Genomic DNA, 23259 nt, shown 5'->3' on the forward strand with positions numbered 1-23259 from the left:
TATTACTATAATATTAATAAATTAATATAATAGGCCTGCGTCTACTATGCAAACATAGGAGTGTCATTGTCCTCCATGTCATTATGGTGGTGCGTGGGGGCCTAGAGGCCATTACAGTGGCCAAAAAAGATTAATCATTTACTCTCCCGACACGGAAGATAGCGATGCATCTGTTAGAGTGTCATGTTTTGTCATTCAAGTGACGGATTGGCGATGATTGATCTTTTTTCTACTCCCCTTTTTTTCTCTCTCCTAGACCTTAGTATTCGTGCAGAGCTTTTAAAAATTCAATTGTGTCATCCAGTTTATATTTATTTTAGGTTTGATTCTCATTCTTTTGATTTTTATTTTTTTTATTTTAATTTGATACTTCTTTAAGTTTATTTTGTTTTAAATTTCATCCCTCATTATTTAATCTCATTAGATTTTTTTATCCAATCTGATCCTTATTTGTTTTATTACTACTTTTTCATCCTTTGTATTATTATTATTTTTTTGTCCTTAGGAGTTTAATTAAATTTTATTTGGTTTCCAATTTTGGTCCCTATTTTTTTATTTCTCTTTTTTATTTATTTTTTTTTCAATTTAATCCCTTATTAGTTTTTTTCAATTATTTGTGCATGGTTTAGTCTTCACTGTTTCATTTTTAAAAAAAATTAATTTTTTTATAAATTGAAAATTTTCTTTGTAATTTTTTCATGTATGCTTTTCATAGGATAATTCTGGTCTCATGACCTAGTCCACCAATTTTGATGATGAACCCGGTTTAAGTTTGGTCTTTTTTAAAGTTCTTTTTAAATTTTTTATTTTATTTTTATAATTTGACATTGAATTATTGGACCTTGAGCTTCATGATTTGTTTTGTTTTTCTTTTTGTTGAGTTATGTCTGCCACATATCTTGGATTGCAAATTAGCTAGGTTTACCTGGGTTGACTCGGTTTTTTTAAATTGATTTTGTTTATTTTATCTTTTGCTATTAAATTATTAATCATTAAGCGTGTTTTATTAAATATTATTTAAAAACAGTTGCACTTGCCAACACGTTATGGGTTATGCCGAGTGCGAAGTGGTAAAGTTAACCCAGGTTAACTTGCATTTTCTTAAATTCTGGTCTCATGACCTAGTCCACCAATTTTGATGATGAACCCGGTTTAAGTTTGGTCTTTTTTAAAGTTCTTTTTAAATTTTTTATTTTATTTTTATAATTTGACATTGAATTATTGGACCTTGAGCTTCATGATTTGTTTTGTTTTTCTTTTTGTTGAGTTATGTCTGCCACATATCTTGGATTGCAAATTAGCTAGGTTTACCTGGGTTGACTCGGTTTTTTTAAATTGATTTTGTTTATTTTATCTTTTGCTATTAAATTATTAATCATTAAGCGTGTTTTATTAAATATTATTTAAAAACAGTTGCACTTGCCAACACGTTATGGGTTATGCCGAGTGCGAAGTGGTAAAGTTAACCCAGGTTAACTTGCATTTTCTTAAATTCTGGTCTCATGACCTAGTCCACCAATTTTGATGATGAACCCGGTTTAAGTTTGGTCTTTTTTAAAGTTCTTTTTAAATTTTTTATTTTATTTTGACATTGAATTATTGGACCTTGAGATTCATGATTTGTTTTGTTTTTCTTTTTGTTGAGTTATGTCTGCCACATATCTTGGATTGCAAATTAGCTAGGTTAACCTGGGTTGACTCGGTTTTTTTAAATTGATTTTGTTTATTTTATCTTTTGCTATTAAATTATTAATCATTAAGCGTGTTTTATTAAATATTATTTAAAAACAGTTGCACTTGCCAACACGTTATGGGTTATGCCGAGTGCGAAGTGGTAAAGTTAACCCAGGTTAACTTGCATTTTCTTAATAAGTTTTTTTTTTTAACTTTGATATTTTTTGGTAAGTGCTTCTTTTGAAAGTCTATTTTTTTTCCTTAATTTTTTATGAGTTTTTTTTTTTTCATTGTTATGAATGGAATAATTTGACCTTGAGCTTTGTTATTTTTTTCACTTTTCTTTCTACTTGGTTATTATGATGGTGGGTTGGTAAAGCTAACCTAGGTTAGCTTAGGTTTTTTTTTGTTGAACTTTGTTTTTTTTTGCTAGGTATTTTTTTTGAATTTTTCTTATCCTGATCTTATATCGCGGGTTATGAGTTTATCAACTTAGGCCAAGTTTACTCAGATTTTTTTTCATCAGTATTATATTTTTTGAATATATTTTTTCATCTTTAACATTAAGTTATTAGGTTTCGAACTTCATAATTTTTTTTTCTCTTTTCTTCATGCAAGTTGTTTTAGTCTTATATAATGAGTCATGCTTTAGTGAATTTAACCTAATTTGTCTTGAATTATCATTGTTTGAATATTATTTTCTTGCGTTGAAAAAAATTTGAACCAGCCCACAACATAGTGTGGACCACCTATTTAGTACCATACTATATATGTGTGTAAAATTTAAATTTTTCCATTTTCACTCGTCATTCGGACTTCACTTTTTATTCCCTCACTCTTTTTCTAGTATTTAGAAGTAGCAATAAAATACATTTTTCTCAAAAATATATTAAAATATTTTAAAAAAATATATATTTTTGATATCAGCATGTCAAAACAATAAAAAAAAACATTAAAAAAAATTAATTTTAAGCAAAAAAAATCAAAAAATAAAAAATTATAAAACACAAGTTGGAGTATGACCACAAACAACCTCTCGATAACTAGATTTTTTTTGCTTTTACTTTTATTGAGTTGTTGATTATGATAAGATAACGTGCTAGCTTTGAGTTTTTGTGTTCTTTTACATTTTGAAAGAAATGGTTGGTATTTGTTTTGATTCAATACCTATTTAGATTCATTGTAATTTTCTCAACAAATTCCTAAAATTTCATTATGGGTTTTTTTTTTAAAAAAAAAAAACTATTATCCTTAACGACATTTGAAGCATTTTGGCGAGGGCTTTTGATGGATGCAAAGCATGTTGATAAAGGAGTGATGGTGAGCCACCAACAACCTTTTTTTTTTTTTCCTTGTCCTCTTTTTCTATCTTATATCTTCTCTCAATGGGATTTGTGTTGATCCATCCAACATCGTAAGTTGTTGTATTATTTTTTTATGTTAAATTTAGTTATTATTTTTTTTAATTTTGATTTTTTAAAATTTCATACTTTAACACCGGGTTAGTTAGAAATCAGGCTTTGTCATTTTTTTTATAAAATAATCTCAGTCTCATGATCCGGGTCTTAAGTTTGAAAAATTAATTCAAGCTAACATCAGTTTGTTTTAGGTCCACCTTTACACATATTTTTTTTTTTTCAATTTCATTATTCAGCATTATATTTTTTTAAAAAATTGGGCTTTGCAATTTTCTTTGCTTTTTTTTTCAGGGTGATCATAATCTTATGACCTAGGTCTTAGGTTTGACGAATTAGTCTGAATTGACTCAAGACTTTTTTTCGAGTTTTTTTTAATTGATTTTTTTTTAATTTCATCATCCAACAGTAGGTTGTTTTGAGAATTGAGCTTTATTATTTTTCTTTTCATTTTGTCTTTTATTAGATTATTATATTCACATAATCTAAGTTGTGAGGTTTGGCAGACATACTCGGATTTGCTGTTTGTTTTGTTATTTTTGTTAATTGATTTTTTTATTCCTTTTACGATGTGTTTGTTAATAATTGAGTTTTATTTTTTATTTCTTTGTTTTTTATAGGGTTATCCGAGCTCGTGACCAAGATCATGAGTTTTGCATTTTAACTCGTGATGAATTGGATTATTTTTTTTAATTTCATTTTCTAGTGTTGAGTTGGACAAGAACTGAGCTTTGTATTTTTTTTTAGTAAATGTTTTTTTTGTGCAGGTCATCATAATTTTTTTTTATTCAATCTATTTTCAGTTGTTATCTTTTCATATAATTAAATAAAATTAATTTATTAGATGTAATCGGATTTATGACGCAATTATTAACTTTCATTACTTTTCTAGGACACACCGACTGTGCTAGAACATTTTTTCTTACATCAGAATTTTTTTTGGTCTGGCCGTGGTGTAACAATGGCCACCAAACTAGTCATCACACTATATACAATCACTAACCTTGGAATGATGCTCAATGCTCGCTCACTAGGAAAGAAATGGACATAAATAAGAAAAAAGAAAATCATATAACGTCTCATTAAAAAATATTAAGAATTTTCTTTTATATTAAAAATATTTTAATTTTCTGTCTTTTATTTCTCCTGTTTCTTTGTGTTCATCTCTTTTTTATGTTACAAGTATTCAATGGCTACAGCTTAATTATTAGAATCTCATTTTTTTTATAGTTTTATTTTTGTTTAAACAATTAATCCATTTTTTCTTGAAATTTTGAATCCTGCGTTATTTTAAGAAATCAAATTATCATAGAATAAAAGACGAGTAATCAAATTGATGCAAATAACATAATAGATTCTATGTAAGTTTGTTTAATTTAACCACTGTAAGGAAAAAGAACTGTATTTTTTTTTGGAATCGTAACACTTTTTTTAAAAATAATCTAAAGCACAAATTAATAGAGATGTAAAAGACGTGGCTAGTGTTCTTTAAAAATATAGTTGTGATTGTTTTTTAAAGTGATTTTTATTTATAAATATATTAAAATAATATTTTTTTATTTTTAAAAAATTATTTTTTGATATTAATGCATCAAAATAATATAAAAATATCAAAAATATATTAATTTAAAGTAAAGAAAAAAATTTAAATTTTTTTTAAAAATAATTTTGAAATAAAAAAATAAACAGGCGAAAAAAACAAAGAAGGTGAAAAGCAGCAGTTCATTGTTTAGGTACGCTAGACTAGAAATATTTAAGTTATAATTTACTTGAGTCCATGATTTCTCTTTAGCCCTCTTGTCAGAAATAAACACAAACCCAGAGGAGTGGATTGGCCTTTTCTAAGTCTATTACGATTAAGTTATAACACCATGACACGGAATGTGTATATACACATATATACACATTTTATCCTTGAAGCATTTTTCATTTTGGTCACTAAATCACTTATTTTTCAATTTTATCCCTAGACATTATTCACTGGGATTCAAAATTAATAATTTGTTTCAATTAAGATCTTGCCGGTTCAAGAAAGTGTTCCCAGGTTGATACTAGATTTTCAATTTTATTTTATTTTTATTTTTTCTTCAGAATTGGACATTATTGTAAATCAAAAATATATTCACTGAGAACGGAATGAAAGGCGGCCATAACAGCCATCATGGTGCTTGCAACGGTATATTTTATCGTGCAGAATACAGAGTTGTCATGACAAATTAAGCTGAGTTACCAAACTTCTGGCAACATCACCTTCACTGAAAATTTTGTGGCTGAAAAGATTCTCACTGAGAATAGAATATCAGCTTTTCTTCTTTATAATGTAATCGAATAATATTGTGTCTGTACAGTCAGTAATGCAGATCTAATTGAATGGTCAAATATGATTTTCATAAGACTATACTCTTACAACATTAGCATAGGGAAACCAAACCCGAGAAATAACAGACATTTTAAGTAACTAGCAGATTACAACAATGTAAATGGCCTGGACACGATGATGGAGAAATGATACTAGTGTGACCAGGCAAAACTCATCTCATCATCAGCCTCGGCACCGAGAACAAACGTTTCCGGGAACCAAAGGAAAGAAGAAGAATGGTGGGCTTTGTATGTGAAAAAAGTAAAGCTCACCCAAAATGATTGCAGCAAAGAATATGCCAGATGTTTAAGGCACATGGTAGCAGTTCATTTAGTCTGTTCTTGGCCTATCAGTGCCCCCTTTATGATTATTGTATAAGGGTAACAGCCAGCGTGACCCATTTTTCCTTCCACCGTAACATCGCCAATATACTACCAAAATCACCACCACGAAACCAAGTGGTATTGCCCATCTGCATTGAACCAAAACAGATCAACAAAAGAAAACAAGAAAGAAAATGGAACAATGCTCGTGAAATACAAAACTATGGACTGGATCCTTCTAAATATGCCTATTAATCTCTAGCATACCGATTGAAATAAAAAATCATTTAAAATACATTTGACCCTTGGAACATATTTTTTTTGCAAGTGTTGCCAGAGCTCATTCTGTTCTAAAAGGAACACACAATGAGCACGACTTTGAACTATCAACTAACAAGATATGCTTCTGATCAAAGTGCCAAACCGAGCCACCAAGTATAAGCTAATGACACTATAGTTGTAAATGTGTAAGAATAAGATAGTAAAGAGTTTTGTATGCATCAAGCACTATCTTTAGATAAGATGGAATTCCATTTTTCTTAGGTGTAATTGAGGAAATGTTGCGTTACCTGTCCAAATCAAGGATAGGGCTGTAGACAAGTGTTTCCCAGGTTGCAACAATAAAATGCCAAACTGGGTTGTAATAGAGAGACTCTGCAGACCAGAACATCCTCGTGTACGTCTCTAAGAAGATAAAAAGTATCCATGCACCAATTTCTATCAAAATAAACTTTATAATAAACCGGCCCACTACCACCATGACGAGGGAGAAGGCCACCAACCAATTGAATAACCTGTGGTTGTATTCCTTTATAAATGAAGATTTTGATTTCCCCATCATCTGTGGATCCACACCATCCATTCACAATGCACTGATCAGTAAATGAAAGTGAAAATGAAAGCATGCATTTGTACACCACATGGAACTATATTGAAACAACTTATTGATAAAGCAATAAAAAAATGTGCTACATGATTCATGGTGAGATAAGTCCATCGAAAAGCATTTAGAAGGTTACATCCTAATGCAGACACTAACACTAACACTAACACTATTACATCCTTAGCAACAACTTTGTTTAGTTTATGAGGTCTCCATATTGATAATTATGACATAGATGCCATATTAAAGAATCAGAAACTTGTCACCAAACAGCATTGAGTTTGATTTCCCATTTCAAGGTTCCCTCCGACTCAAAACACTCCAGATAAGAGAAGCAGAGCAATAAAGGAAGCAATATTAAATTAAATTACAAAGAGCATGGCTAACCTTAATCATACGATTCTCATAATTTGCCTTTGAAGGTCCAACACACTCCCGTTCAAAACTTTGGTTGCATTGCAGGAAGCCTGCATTGAATTTTGCCATGGAAGGAAGTCTGAGAACTTGAAGCTGGTCCATTCTGTCCTCACATCTGGTATACAGTGCCTCACAGAGCTTTGCTGATTGATACTCATTTGCCATTATGAAATTCTTATAAACCTAGACAGAATTTCAACAGCAAAATACTTCAGGAGAATTTAAAATATTAGACTCAATAGCCTTACAGATTATTGCAAGTTTTGGAGTCCCCAGGACACAGCTTCGAAAAATATGTATTTATATGTTGCTGCACTAGAACCTCAAACTCTAAATATGGTTGGTTGTTAAATGAGACACTGAGCACATGCAGCTTGTCCAGTGCAGCAGACTCGACAGAAGTGGGCCAGCTATGAAGTAGTCAGTTATACCAGCAAGATCAAATATTCACCTTTTCATCCGGTTTATGGTGTGGAGGTGGGTTTCAGGAACTTGGATTCAGTTTGTGTTTTTTCGAGAAAAAAACAACAGGAGTATTCAACACTTCAAACATGAAACTAATTAAAGGAAACCAAAACAGGGCCTTTTTTTTGCTAGTGCGTTTGAATTGTCAACAGATTTTGGAATCTAAAATATAATTTAGCATCCATGTGTATCAGTTCAAAGTAAATTTACAGAGCCACAAGTTGATTTAAGGAGAGAAGAAACTTAATGCTGCTGATAAACAATCAATACCTTCTCTATTTCTTCATCCAGCTGCATGACAGATCTCTTTGCATGGTGACGGCCAAAATGTTGTTCATCAAAAGATTTCATTGTTTCCCCTTTAGAGCTTTCATGGACATTTTGCAGAGATTTCTCAGGAAGTGGCAAGCGTAACTTTGCCATCATTTCACTGTATAACTTCAAACATCGCTCAAGAATACCCTTATTGAAAACCTCCACCAGAGAGCCTGTTGATGGGATCTCTCCTTTATTCAAAGCTTCGAGTATCTGAAAATTGCAGGATCAGAATTACGGAATTGTAAATAATATATAACTAGTGACAAAATTCCACCTATGCTTTTTAATTTTTCACAGCCATTCTCTGACAGGGCTGAAAATAAAAAAAGGTAACATGGAGGGGCCACAACTTTTAACAGCTATCAAGGAGTATCATTCAATTATAGGTGATTTTTTAGCAAAAAGTCCTTGGTTTATTTGTCTTCTGCTACATGGTCATCAAGGCTAAGATCCCATGCCGTGCACCTTGGACATCAGCCAAATGACACCATTAAGCACATCTCTTATGGATGGACAGCAAACAGTGAGATAAGAAGTTAGGAGGTCATTTTCACATTGGATGAGATATCAAACTATCCAGTAGTCTCATCAGAATCATCTTTTGACTCTCTCTCTCTCTCTGTAGTATTTTTAGCAATGCAAATGCAGTGACAAACTATCAAGGGTGCATTGGTGAGCCAAAAAATGCTTACCACACAGCAACAACATTCACTAACAAGGAAAAATCACAGCATTGTTAAATGAACTCGATTACGGCATCCCCAACACCACCCCCCCACCAAAAAAAAAAAAAAGAGTTTTGTGTAATGCTACAAATTACCCTCCTGTGACACTGAAGTGAAGAAAATATATAAGTTCAGCGACTCCAACCAGAAAAGGCTTGATATAAACAAAGTTACCTGCTCCAAGAAAGCTACAAACTCCTTTCCATTTAGAGATTTACCCTGCACAATCTTTGGACGAATAATGCTAGCAACAAGTTCTTTTAACTGCTCCCTCTTCTTAACATATATAGGATCGAGCTCACCATCCTTCATGTCACAAAGCTTCGTTCGCTGGAGATGAGGCTGTCAGTTCAAATTCAGCACAATTAGATCAGCCAAGGTCGAGATATTAGCTAAAAGCATCTGTGTATGCAGCTGAATCTACAGCACATTAATGTCACAGGCTGTCAAAACTAGAATAGCCCCCTCCAAAAAAAATTAAATCCAGATGTATGCAACAACTTTGTGCGGCAAGTTTTGCCATCATAAAATGGACACTAAGGTATCCTGCTCAGACAATGGGCAGGCCAGTAACTCCCCCATCACTGCTAATACACACTCACCAACCAGAGGAGGAGCAGCAGAAAAAGGAGGGGCTTTGCCCAATGTGTGTCCAGCAGAGAAATGAGGCTGTCAGTTCAAATCCCGTAAGTATGACTGCTTTAGACAGATTTAAGTGCCATTGAAATTATATAGGTGGTTAGTCAAATCCAAGGAACATAGCAATGGAAAGTGATATGTGTGGAGTCGGGCTTGAAGAAATTAATGGAAAAGGCAAGAAGCACTAGACAAACACCTACTTGTGGCAAGCTAAAGGCAGTGCTGTTATCACCCATAATAGCCAACGAGTCTCGGATCTGATTAACCTGATAAATAGAAAGCACAGGCTTGTCTCAGAATCATACCATTCCATTGACAATAATTGGGACTGAAAGTAAGATCATAAAAGGTAAAATACCTGATCAATATTTTTGTTCCCTGCGTTAGAACAAGACCATGCAATTCATAAGTTTGCTTAAACAATGCTATAATTATACAGTGAATCACACATATCTTCTACACTTATATTGTCAGGAGAGAAGACTAACCATCACTGTTAGGAACATGTTGGAGGGCTTCGTTCACCATTTGTTGCACAGACTTCCCCTCTGAATAAAGTAAAAAATAACATGAGTTCCCCCTAAACGCATGGTATGAAGCAGATAGATCATAATAAGCAATATAGGTAACCCACCTAAAACATCTACGATACCAGACTCATCCATCTACTCTATATAACTATACCATTATCTTGGGGATCTTGAATAAGGGTCTGGTGGGGCACAAGTAAAAGCTAACAAGAAAAATACAAAACCTAAAAAGGATAACGCTTTGGCATAATAACTGAAACAGCATTCAGTGAAATTAGCTCACTAGAAGACCTAGTTCAATTGCTATATGACTTGTTACAATGTTACAGAATGAACTGGGCAGCTATCGAAATCCTAGTACAACAAACAACTTTAGAGACAGGCATTTATGAGCTTACGTAGAAAATCACGCTGGATAAGCCATAGAAGTTTTGCAGGTTCAAATGCAACATCTTGGCCCTGTGAAAAAATGGAAATTCAAATACAAGTCAACACCAAGGATTCACTTAATAGATACCATACAAGAGGAATAAACCACAGCAGCTTATATATTACCTTCACTCTATTTTCCGTATTTTTCAGGCCACCAACAAATCAAGTCAGTATTAGTAGCTTATGGGGTGTAAAAAAGAGAGATACAAAAATACCATCACAATTCACAGAATTTATTGATGATATGATCCAATAAGTTGAACTCAAAAGACAGAACTGCAGACCTTCCATAAAATTCTTCAGCAAGCTCAACAGCAAATGACAGGCGAGATATGTCAGCTTCTCGGATCTGAGAGCAGGAGAAGATAAATATGAAAGTATTGCCAGAAGAACCAATTAAAACAAGGCAAGCTTAAGGAAAAATGGGCAATAACCTAATTTAGAAACTAAAACCTCAGACAGGGCACTGAATGCTAAATAATCAGATCTAGTTATACAGCCACCTGTAAAACAAGGTCTAGAGTCCCATGTTTCCTTCCTATAGTTGGTAGGTTTAGTTTTGACAAAAGCAAGTTGACATTGTCATATTTGACTAGCTCTCCTTGTTCAGTTTCAATAAAGACTAGCTAAGCATCCATGTATCCTCGTGCAAACTTGTTGAAGAAATGAAAGATGCCACTATAAAGTTTAGTCCAAATTTGGGCTAGTTAAGAAGGTAATGGAACTAAAGAAAAGTGGGAAATGGTGGCCCAGGACCATAGGAATAATTTATTCATTAATGAAGATGCTTCAATTTGCTGCATTCTTACTTGAAGATTGAAACAGACTGCTATATTCATGTAAAAACAACAAAACATCCTGTGAAAATAACTGTTCAAATTGATTGGCATTTTGGGAAACCTGAAAGAGAATGTGAATGTCTTCATAATAGGATTGATTGCCCTACTTGATGAACAGAGGTAATTTATATCTTAAGCCTAATCGCATCTCACCAGTAGTGATTGTGTTAAGTCAATCCTCCTGCATGACACATGCACATATACACTCACTTCCATAACCATAACATGATTGGAGTAGCCAATGCCTTGACCAATTTACTCAGATATATACTTCTCTAACATCATTTAGATTATTTGTTTCATTACAATCCACTCTTTCACACATTTAAGAAAACACATAATATATCCCCATTAATTTTTCAAATTGAAAGTGTGAAGTTTCAACATTAAAGAACCACATTTCCCTCAAAATGTAGGATATAGATTGCCAAGAATATGACCATCCTTAATCTATCTGTCTTTGACGAAAAATTTCTTCCTCAAAGGAAGACACATGTCCACCATAAACCAGAGCCACACAGCCATAAAAAGTTCTAACTTATCCTACGCATCTAACAAAGGAAACTTTCCTGCAGTGACACCTCAAGATTCATTCATATTTAGTCAAACCAGAATTCACATGTATTTAAAACTAGAAGTTAAGAGACCAAATACTAACCGTCTCAGGCAGATTATAAATAATCACAGAGCTCAAAACAGTAGCCAAAGCAAAAATCCTGAAAAAGCAAATATAAAAAAGGAAACATATACATAAAACTTCAATCTCCAAATTGCAATTTCAAGATTACATAATGAGTTGGAATTTACCGATCATCATAAACATTTGACTTCCCAATACTTTCAAATCCCTCTGTATCAAGGTAAAACACAGAAGTTTTTACTCCATTGATGTCCAATTCAAGCGGGGTTCCCCAAACCCAAATCCCTGCAAGATATAAGAGACACGTTATGGATGACATCTAAACAAAGAGTTGCGCTTTTTTTCATTCTCAAACTCACATTACCTTTGGTCTTTGTGTCACGCATATGTCCAACACCAAAACCTGAAGAAGAAAATGTTACTTCGACCAATTTAAAATGATTTCATAAACATTAAAAAAAAATACTGAAGAATAGACTAATTAAGGTTAAAACAGCACCTTCATAACAAGAAAGGGAAAGAAGCTGATTGAGCAGAAAAGATTTTCCAGAGCGATATGGACCAATTACCTGATTGTACAACCATAAAAGAAACTGTAAAAAAGGGATATATAAAAAAGAGAGAGAATTTTCTTGATATGGCTATGCAGATTAGAAATATATCAACTTGTAAGTGTACAATTAGCTACAGGGATTGAACAATTGCAGCCATGCTAAGAGAGCACTTGCTGTATTTAAAGCATAAAAAATTCATTCTAAAAACCATTGCATAACAGCAACACTATGTAAGATTATTGAAAAACATAAAAGTTTAGGTCATAAAAAAGATGCTGGGCATACAGAAACAGCAGCAATTGGGTTTGTTATTCGTTTGATGGCCTCCAAGCCTTCACTTGAAAGACGAAGTTTTGTATGGCCAGGATCAGGCTCAATGATAGGAAACCTGTGTATGCACAAACAGCAATAAGCGATTGATGTGATGAAAAATATTGTTAGGTTATTCAACATGCGAACAAAAAAAAGTAATCAAAGTGGTGCAGAGTAAATGTGAAACAAAGGACAATACCAACAAAAGAACAAATTTGACAGAATGAGGACAGCCTGATTACTATAACACACAAGACCGAGATTAATTAGTGAGGATAAAGAGAACTTGTAAATTGTATAAAGAGTTACAAAGCAAAGTATACATTTCCTGTGTCTGAATCAAATTTAAGTAATTGCTTCACAAACTGTTTTTGTGTTGATCTAAACTTTACTCAAAACATTGGCAGCTGTACTTCCTATGAAAACCACATAACTGGAAATAATATTTGCAACGCCATTGGCTACATTTGACAATCTTCAATTTCTGGAATATTTGCCCTTCGTCAAGCATGACACACTATTTTCAACAGGATCAGGCCAGTTTCTATCTTAACTATGAACTAGGCAGCCTTTCATACGTATCCCCAATTTTTTCTTGTTTCATAGTTCAAAAAGCTGCTGGCATCAAATATCTTACACCAGGAAATCTCCAAACCTAAAGGGCATATTTTCTAGCCAACATAAACAAAGTGATCAAACATGTTTAGCTCATCACACTCGTCACTCATTACATGATGATAGTTTAATTCCAGACACATTAACATGTCACCCCGGATAGATAAAATGCTGAAAAAGCATACGCAAAGCTCCAAAAGACACAAACTTTACAGTACATAAAGCTAAGTGAGCATAGGCAGGAACCGCCGACATGTGATATATTTACAAGCAGGGATTATTTACATGCATCACAAAGTTATAACTTTCCAGAACAAAAAAGCACGAGAATTTTCTGGAGCACCGAGCTAGTTAACTGCAAATCTAATAGATAGATAAAGATTAACAACAAAATGGGCAGTTGCAACATCATGAAAAGACTCACGCTTGGTTAAAATTGTCAATTGAAAGAGACCCAGATGCGAGAATGCAAAGAAGAAGCCAAAAAATCAAAATCCAACAAGAAATCTTCATAATTTAGAATTGCTGGAGATCGTCGTTGCTTTATATTCCAAATGCAGCAGCAAAGTCAAAGTACCTGTTTGTTTATATGTTAAGCTTAAAAACTGCAAAGAGAAAAGAGGCTGTGCAAGAGAAGACAAGGTACAAAGGGTTTTTTTTCAAGGAAGGAATTGGATCGCGAGAGAGAGGCCATGGAGATTGGTGTACGTTACGATTCGTGGAAACACATGGAGGTAGATTTCGCATCTACAAAGGAGAAGCGCAGGGAAATTGTTTTTGCGGTGAAAAGCAGCGGATTCGTGCCGTTGGTAAGAAGCAATTTTTTTTGCCTGGATGGTAAATACTGTAATATTTTAAAGGGGTAAAAGTCCTCGTAGTTTTTACTGTTAACTATCGGAAAGAATAAAATAAATAGAAATAGTTTCCACACATATTCTCTTGTGCAATTAATATTTAAGCAAAATTAAAATTTTAATTTTGAATTAAAACTAGATTTTCACTCAAATTGAGTGGAATAAGCCAGATATTAAAAAATCCCTGTATTTTTTTTAACTCGATTGGATTGGATTTTAATTTTATTTAATAAAAGTATTGATTAAATCTGTAATTTTTTATTCAAGGATTAATATTGACAGGTAATTTGGTTCAAGACTATCTCTAGCTTGACTATCAGTTTAAGGTTGTCCGAGGAATTTACTCCGAGAACCTTGTGGGTTTTCTTGCAGCTGTGTTGGAGGGATGGGTGCTTTGGTAAAAGGGAGATGTAGGTGCTGTAATGTAATTGACTTGATGACATTGTCCGTTGATGTCTTCAACGTTAACGTCCTTTTTTTGCTCAACTTCAATCCTTCATCTCGACCAATAAATGACAGCTGGTATGAAGGTATGAAAGGATCTTCTTTTCTAAAATTGACGCGTGTGATATTTTTAATTTTATCTGTTAATGTGATGGTATTGCGTGACAAGCAACTTGGTCCGCATGACGATGCAATAATATGAATACATTATATTATTGTTGTAATTGATGTTATTGATACTATTTTATTATTTTATACTAATAACCGTTCTTAGTGACTTGAATGGGTTGATTTGAGTTTTTTTATTTTTTTTAATTTTATTTTTAATATTTATTAAATTGTTTGGAACTAAGTTCTATTTTTTATCGTGATTTGTTTTTATAAAATTATCTCGATCTTATAAATTGGATAACAAATTTGACTAGTTAACTCAATTGATTTGAGTTTTTTTATCTTTTTTAATTGGTTTTTTTTTTTAATTTCATCCTCTAACATCTAGTTGATTATGAATTAGATTTCATAGTTTATTTTTATCTACTTTTTATAAGACTATCTTGGTCTCATGACTTTAGTCACGTGTTTTGTGGGTAGACTCGAGTCATTTTTTTACTTACTAATCATGGGCTTGCTAGATTAACTTAAGTTAAATTTTATTGTTATTTTTTAATTAATTTTTTTCAAATTTTTTTTTAGTATTGAATTGATTGGGAATTGAAGTTCGTAATCTGTCTTGATTTGTTTAATATCAGGGTTTATCATGGTTTCATGATCCAATTTGTAAATTTGACAAGTTAATCTAGATTGCCCCAAATTGATCCAGTATGTTGTCATTTCAATGTTATTTTTTCAAAAATATGTTGTCTTGATTTTTTATGAATTAAGCCATGTTTTTATATCAGGGTTTATCATGTTGTCTTGATTATGAAATAAAGTTCATAATATGTCTTGATTTGTTTTATATTAGGGTTTATCGTGATCTCATGATCCAATTTGTGAATTTGACAAATCAATTTAGATTGACCCAGATTGATCTAGTATGCTGTCATTTCAATGTTATTTTTTAAAAAACATGTTGTCTTGATTTTTTTATGAATTAAGCCATATTTTTACTAGTTATCCAGATAGTTTTTTGATGCATTAAGTCGATCAAGTCACATCAGATCAACCTCTGCATGGTTTTTTTACTATAATAATGTTAGCGATGCCTAGATGTTTCTTTTGTTTATTCAAAAAAAATCGATCCGACCCTCGACATAAAATAAGCCAACTATTCAACATATACTAGTTAAAAAAAGGAGGGGGATTCATTGTTCATCTCCTTACATGGCACTGTTTACTTTAACAATTTTTTTTTTAAGGGTTTTTATTTTTTCCTATTTATCCTTTAATAGGTTTGCTTATTCCGATCTTATGATTCAAATCACGAGCTTGGTAAGTTAATTCAGATTTTTTCATTATTTTTTAGTTGATTATTTTCCCACACGTGGTTGCTTTGAAATTTGGCTTCATAATTTTTTTGATTTGTTTTTTTGAGGCTATCATGATCTCATTGCCTGGATCACAAGTTATATAAGTTTATCCAAGTTGATTGAGGCATTTTTTGGCGTGTTTTATTTAATTGATTTTTTTTAAAACTCATCTTTCAACATTGAATTTATTGAGAATTGAGTTTCATAATATATTTTTTTTAATTTGATCTCCACATGGTTATCCAATCCTGTGATCTAAGTTGTGAATTTGACAAATTAACCCGAGCTAACTAGGTCGGTCCAATATATTTGTGTCTCAATATTTTTTTTTTTTAATATCATCCTTAAAATCTTTCTAGTTAAGTTATGTTCTAAATTATTTTTTATGTTGTTTTTAAACTCATAAAGTTATTCATGTCACCCCGACATAATTTAAGTTTTTTTCTATTAAAAAAATAAACTAGTTATACCTAAATATTGTTTTCATTAAAAAAAAATTAATTTCGATACACAATGCTGCGTTTACAATGATCTTTGGAAACCATTTGGGAACGCGGTGCAAACCGTGTTTCCAAAATATTTTTTTTATTTTATTTTATCTGCTAAAATTTAATATGGTTTGTATGTTTTTGATCGTTTTGATGTGCTGATGTCAAAAATAATTTTTAAAAAATAAAAAAATTATTGACATGCATTTTAGCATAAAAAATTATTTAAAAAACAACCGCTATTACACTGACAAACACGATCTTAATTAATCAATTAAAGTTAACAAACAAACTGAAAGTTTCACTGTTTATTTAGCCCTTCCACGGTTGGCTGTTTGTGTCGCTGTTAACTATCACGTCCTTGCAATTGTTACCTTTTTCACATACTAGCCGTCAGAACTAGCTTCATCCTTCTGAATTTTGTTTCCTTGATTTTATGCATTAATATATGTTTCTATTTCCATTCACTCGCACGTCCAACGTGTTATTGAGAAATCAATGTTATTTTTCAGATTTATCTAGCAAAATACAATTTAAAAATTGTTTTCAAGAAAATTGAAAGAACAAATATCAAAATTGACACCGACAACAAAAACAAAGTTGTTTTTACAAGAAACAAAATCAAATTGGTTACTAAATTTTTGAATTGCACAATCCTTATTGTTTTTTTTTATCCTTCAAAACTTCATTTTTTGTGACATTTATATTGAAGAAAGATGAAGAAAGTAACTGAACAAGCAAAACTTAATTCCAGCGAATAAAATGATTAAACTTGGTGCCGATGATTTCTTTTTAAAGAGATGGTTTAATGAAGATAATTTTATTATTTAAACATGCAAAAAAAAAAAGTAGAAAAATTCTGTTAAAGAAAGTAACATGTTAATTTGTTTTTAATCTAGTTTAATTTTGAGTTTATTAATTGACTAGATAGTGTTTTTTTTGCCTCAAATTATTTTATCGAGGTTTATGTAATGTTTTTTAGAAAAATAAAATGTTGAAAATAAATTTTTAGATAAAAATACTCAAACCTTAATTTGTTTTATCACCGAAAGTGAAAAAGATGCATGAACAAACGACACCTTGCCCAACAATCCAGAAGACATGTCATGTGTTATTTTTTAAAGCATACTACACATTGTTTGCTTTTTAAAAAGATAACTTAAATAGGCAGGCCTGGTATTCCAAACCTCTCTCTCTCTCTCTTTTTTTTTTTTTTTAAGTTTTTAATCAGTACCCTCGCTCTTATTTTTTAAATCATCTTGTTTAAACTTTTTTAATATTAATTTATTTTTTATTGTTTCTATAGTTTTATAATGTTTTAAATAGATCATCTAATTATCTTTAAATTAGCCAAGCAAGGGTGCATAACCCTTTTTTACATGTAATTTTCATTTATTTTTTAATAAAATTCCCTCTTATTTTTTTAAATTATTTTTTTTAAAAGTGTTAATTGATCTTTTAGATTGCTTATATAATTTTAAACCACTTCAAATTAATTATTTTAATTTATCTTTTTTCCCCTCAATTTTTAGGTAGATAAGTTGAATATGCATGGTTCACTTATAGGAAAAGAAAATCACATTTGTAGAATTAACCTCTAATATAAATATAAAATAAAAACAGCTGTTGAGGTAAAACATTTACATATGTATTTATATCTTGTTTTTACAAAGAACATCAACTTTTCACCTTAATTTTTAATAATCATTAATGACTTTTATTCAATCTATCAGCTTTTATTTTTTTTAATCTATTTATAAAGTGCATCTAGCATATTTCTATTTTTTCATAAAAAAATTATGATTCCAAAAATATGTCCACAATGTTGACGCCTTCTTATTTGTTTTTTGGTAAAAACTGATTTAGATTTTTACTTGTAACATGACACGGGGACACAAGCTGGTATATATTAAAATCGCGAAGTTTTTTGATCTGTTAAATTCTGCTTGAATTATTGATGATTTTACCGGTGAAGAGTTTGAAAATTAATATCAATATTATATATATATATGGATATGATGTCCATATTAAAAAGATTTAACATATAAAAATCAATTTAAAATAAAATTAATAAGACTCTTTGCATCATTAACACATCCCATGTGACAAGCAGGTGACATCGTTTGTATTAGAATTTGAATGAAATTGAAAGTATAATTGTGATTGTTTTTAAAAATAATTTTTATTTTAAAATATATTAAAATAATATTTTTTTAATTTTTATTTTTTTTATATTAGCACATCAAATGATCCGAAAAATACCTATAAAATATTAATTTAAAGTAAATAAAAAAATAAAATTTTTTTAAATACTTTTAAACAATAAAAACAAACAGAAATAATTTAAAATCAAATAACTATTCAAGAATTACCAACGCAAACTTATTGTTCATATATTAATAGTGTTTTAATCGATAGTTTGGAAAAATTAAATACATTATAACACGAAAGATTTTACTCTACCAAGTCAAGTGGGTGATCAAATTATTATTTTTTTAACTGAAAGTTTTATTTTCAAGAAATTAAAACAATTATTTTCAATCTTAACGGGTTTGGGTTTAATAAAAATGATGGGCTATAATTTATTGAAAGAAAATGTTGTCTAAACAGCTTAATGAATTGTATTTATAACATCAAGTAATCTGTAATTTATATTTTTAGTTATTAATGTGTCCAGAAAGTACATTAAATCCTTAAAAAACTACAATTTCTCAAAATAAAACATGAACAATTCAACTCTAAAATCAAACATCTAATCGAGTTTTCAACTACATATTTCACACGTACAATTGAGTCTTCACTCTTTAGTTTTAATATATTTGATCTACATTTTAACCTAACGCTCCCTATATCCGGGCAACACTTTAAATTGGATGAAAAGATACAAACCCTTTTCAATCTTTAATTCTTTTATCTTCCATCCCTAAGTCTTTTAATATCTATATTCTAACCTTTAAATTCAAATTTTCTTATACCCGCATTCAACACCGAAAACCCTCGTTTTGCAGGCAGTACTGTTTGAACGTTATCTGGGACAAGAATAGTGTTTGATAAACGGTTCATAATTCAATACAGAATTCAAAAGGATCTCCTTTATATATCTATTTATTATATTGTCTCTGTAAAATGTAGATATTTGAAAAAGAGGTCTCTCTCTTTGTCAAGAGGTCCTGATATAATGTCAGCGCAGTATCGTGGAGGGTATATCGTTAGCTTGTTCGTCTTAAATGCATGGAACTGCTAAGATTTAACATGTATATCAACTGCTTTTTCCGTGTTGGTGGGGCAGCCATTCTCCTTTCCAACAAGCCATCGGATAGCCATGTTGCCAAGTATCAGGTAATCCACGCCGTCCGTCCCAACACAGCTGCTTCTGATTCGTCCTCCAACTGCGTTTGACGCTTGGAGGACTCGCAAGGACTCTTAGGTATCACAACCACCGAAGATCTCATTCAAGAAGCAATCAAGACCATTGAAGCCAACTTGACCACACTAGGCCACTTAGTGCTTCCCATATCAGAAAAGATCCAGTTCATCGCAAATTACATTGCTATGCATTTTCGCGGGGCAAAGGTCAAACCGTAGGTCCCTAATTTCATGAAGGCCATTGACCAAGTCATCACTCACGTCGGTGGCAAACACGTGCTCGATGAAGTGGAGAAAAACCTCAAGTAAAACTGATATGGAAGCTTCAAGAATGACTTTGTACAGGTTTAGTAATACTGCTTCTATTTTAAAAAAAATTTACGTTAAGGAATGGAATGTGTTGAAAAATAATATAAATTATATTTTGAGATCTCACCTCAATAATTTAAATTTTTAAATTAAAATGATTTTCTGACAAAAAACAAGATCAAGAAAGGCAGTCGTGTGTGGCAGATTTCATTTGGGTCTGGGTTTAAGTGTAACAGTATGATCATGAAAGCAACGAGGGCTATTGATCGTGAAGAAAAGAATCCTTAGAGTGGTGAGATCGATGAGTTTCTTGTGGACCTGAAGAGCACCGAGGGGGACGTTCCATATGAATTTAAGCCGTCCAAAAAGATATGATTATGATGACAGTAGACCGTATCAAAGCTAATTTGTGCTCCTGCCCTTTAAGCCGAGAATTAAAAACTTGGTCTGCCTCGTCGATGGTGGACATTGGAGTTTGAAATGGTCATGGTTATTTTCTAAGCTTTTGCTTGAGGATTTTAATTAAGATCAACTTACATTTAAGCCATGGTATCATCTATCTTTATGGTTATCACGAATTTATTCATTATACGCAAAGGAGGAACCATACAAAGCTCAATCTCTTTCAAGGCCAATGGAGTATGCTAGGACCTCTCAATTTAACAAGCTTAGATCTCAAAAAGAACTGCTCTCTTGCCAGCATTCTTACCTGCCTTAAGTATGCATCAAAACTTACCACTCCGTGCTCGACTGCCTTGTCCAACGCATACATTGAATCCTCTATGGCACTATCCGCGGCCAAGAATTCTATCAACAAGTTTGAATCTTCATCGCCAGCTTCAAATGCATCATCATCATCCATTTCACCCTCTAACTTTGTCACTAGTGCTTTTGCATCATTAACTCGTAACCAGTTCACGAGGACATCAGCTTGGTTCATCAAATTCATGGCTCTATGCTTCAAGTTCATTCTTTCATGTTCAAGTCCCATAATCATACTCGTGATGGTATCATCTCTTTTCACCATTTCGGATTGCAAATTAGAAAAATCCTCCATTTCCTCTTCAGTTTGGGCCTGCAAGACAATTGTGTCATAGTGAAGCATTCCTGAAAGCCGGTCGAGAGCCTCCATCTTAGAGACAAGAGAGGGATGGGTAAAACTAGCTGCCGGCGAGTAAACGAAAGGATGGTCACGAGAGAAAATCTTGACAAGGTTGTGCACGAGTTCAGTGAGGTGGCATCTGGGGAATGCCCAAGTTTGCAGGTAAGGAGAAGAGGTCGCACCAGAAGAGTGAACAAAGGGGTGGTCTTGATGGATTGGAGACGTAGAATCTGATAAAACATAGACCATAGGAGGCATACACGGATAGTTTTCATGGATCCAGATTGTGAGAGGTATAGAAGGAGTGTGATTGGCGAGATGGAGATGGCCAGTGGCACATAGAAGGTTCACAGTGGTGCCATCATCGTGAAAGAAAGTATTGGTTGAGATGGTGAAAGTGGGGTAATCTTGGATTAAAGAAAGGAGGTGTTTTCTGATGAACCATTTTTGTTTAGAGTCTGTATATGATAATGCGAAGCGGCTCGTGCAAGAAAGTGCGGTGTCAATGAATTCGATCGAGGATGAGGGTGGCATCAGGGGAGAGATGGAGAACTTAACTCACAAGATGAGTTCTAGCCTGTCTAGCACGCTTCTGATCTCGTTTATCCTATTATTCTCCATATAAAAAGACAAAGATTTTAAGTCATTCCTGGGAAAGTTCTTAGCAAGTTTTTAGCTGTTTTTGAAGTTGAATTTTGGCGTCGATTAGGATGCTTTCTAGTGTATCTCTCTCTCCATCCATATTAAATACTCCATGTATCTGACACGGCAACTGCTTCTTCGATATTTAAAGACCCGACATGACTTGTTCTTATCCAGCCTTTAATGTGAACGCGGCTTCGTTTAAGGTCCACTTTGATTTTCTTAATTAATAATTAACTGTATTTTAGTAGTTATTTTTTTTTATCAATTTTTTTACAATAACATAAAACATTTATTAAGAAAATTTACTTGTATAATTTATCTTTCCTGTTTTTTCCCAAAAATAATTAATAGTATATTATAGAATTTTTAATCGAGTTGTCTGAATTTTTAATTAACTCCTGACCGATGCTAAATAGGGGCGTCATCGCTTACCTAAATGTAGAAAAATCTTTTAGAATCACAGGGAAAATGACCGGGCCAAATGTTATCGTGAATGTCTTCACGTATACGAGAAATTTCCCATGTACTTTCTGCTAGACATGCTGAGCAATTATATACTTCCTGCATCACCCACCGTTATTTGTTTCTTGTTTTAAAAATGTCTTTAAAAAATATTTAATTTTATTTATTTATTTTAAATTAATATATTTTTAGTATTTTTAAATTATTTTGATGTGCTAATATCAAAAATTATTTTTAAAAAATAAAAAACATCATTGACATATATTTTTAACACGAAAAATTATTTGAAAAGTAACCACAACCATGGTACTAAACAAGATTGTAGAATGAAGTGGAGAAAAGTTATTTGAAAGTAACCGCAATTACACTCCTGACAAATTTAGTCATGTTTCGAGCTGTGTTTATCCTACAGTTTTAGTGTATTTTGAATTCTTTTGTTTTATTTTTTTTAAAAAAAATTATTTTAATAGGATGTTAAAAATAAATTTTTAAAAAATAAAAATATTATTTTAATAAATTTTCAAATAAAAATCAAATTAAAAACAATACCAGCCATACTCTATTTCTGGGTCAACCCACTAATGCCATTTAAGTTTTGTATGGACCCATCCTCTCTTAAAATAGACAAGTATGGATGAGTCAATGGGTATTGATATCAATATAAAACGACTATGGATAGACTATGCAAAGTATTGTCCTGCAAGGATGGATCAGGTTCTCTCTCTCTCACGTTTTACTGATATATTTACCGCATGACGTTTTGAACATAGCTAATAAGACAAAATTCTAAAACGGTTGGTGGGTTTATTAGAGCAATAGGTGTAGTTTATTATAAATTATTATATTGAATTTACCTTTGTGCACCGGTAAAAAAGTTGAAAGGCTAGTATATAAGAGTATTTTGATCTTTTAACGTTGACCTATTAGCTATTAAATAATTAAACATGAATATTATTATCTTTTCAGATTATTTATATAGT

General features: G+C 31.9%; 2 protein-coding genes across 3 annotated transcripts; both read right to left on the reverse strand.

The window, feature by feature from the left end:
- Positions 1-5375: 5375 nt before the first annotated feature.
- On the reverse strand, positions 5376-13947 carry LOC118049307 (uncharacterized). Of its 2 annotated transcripts, XM_073407650.1 has the most exons (16): positions 13565-13947; positions 12499-12601; positions 12159-12228; positions 12024-12062; positions 11827-11944; positions 11678-11735; positions 10458-10529; positions 10147-10207; positions 9707-9766; positions 9577-9596; positions 9419-9484; positions 8754-8921; positions 7807-8064; positions 7042-7254; positions 6341-6612; positions 5376-5920 (listed from the first exon to the last, which is right to left on the reverse strand). In XM_073407650.1, the coding sequence occupies exons 1-16, from the start codon at positions 13651-13653 to the stop codon at positions 5779-5781; spliced, it is 1809 nt and encodes a 602-aa protein (XP_073263751.1). In that variant the 5' UTR covers positions 13654-13947; the 3' UTR covers positions 5376-5778. The 2 variants fall into 2 exon arrangements, with proteins under 2 accessions (XP_073263751.1, XP_034915150.2); XM_035059259.2 differs by lacking the exons at positions 10458-10529; positions 11678-11735; positions 11827-11944; ... (2 more) ...; positions 12499-12601; positions 13565-13947 and adding an exon at positions 10304-10361.
- Positions 13948-20627: 6680 nt separating this feature from the next.
- Positions 20628-21892, reverse strand: LOC118049308 (protein ELC). The gene has a single exon (XM_035059260.2). The coding sequence runs from the start codon at positions 21704-21706 to the stop codon at positions 20696-20698; it is 1011 nt and encodes a 336-aa protein (XP_034915151.1). The 5' UTR covers positions 21707-21892; the 3' UTR covers positions 20628-20695.
- Between the last annotated feature and the right edge of the window lie 1367 nt (positions 21893-23259).

This window comes from Populus alba, chromosome 2 (assembly GCF_005239225.2).
Source record: "Populus alba chromosome 2, ASM523922v2, whole genome shotgun sequence".
NCBI classification, from domain to species: Eukaryota; Viridiplantae; Streptophyta; class Magnoliopsida; order Malpighiales; family Salicaceae; genus Populus; species Populus alba.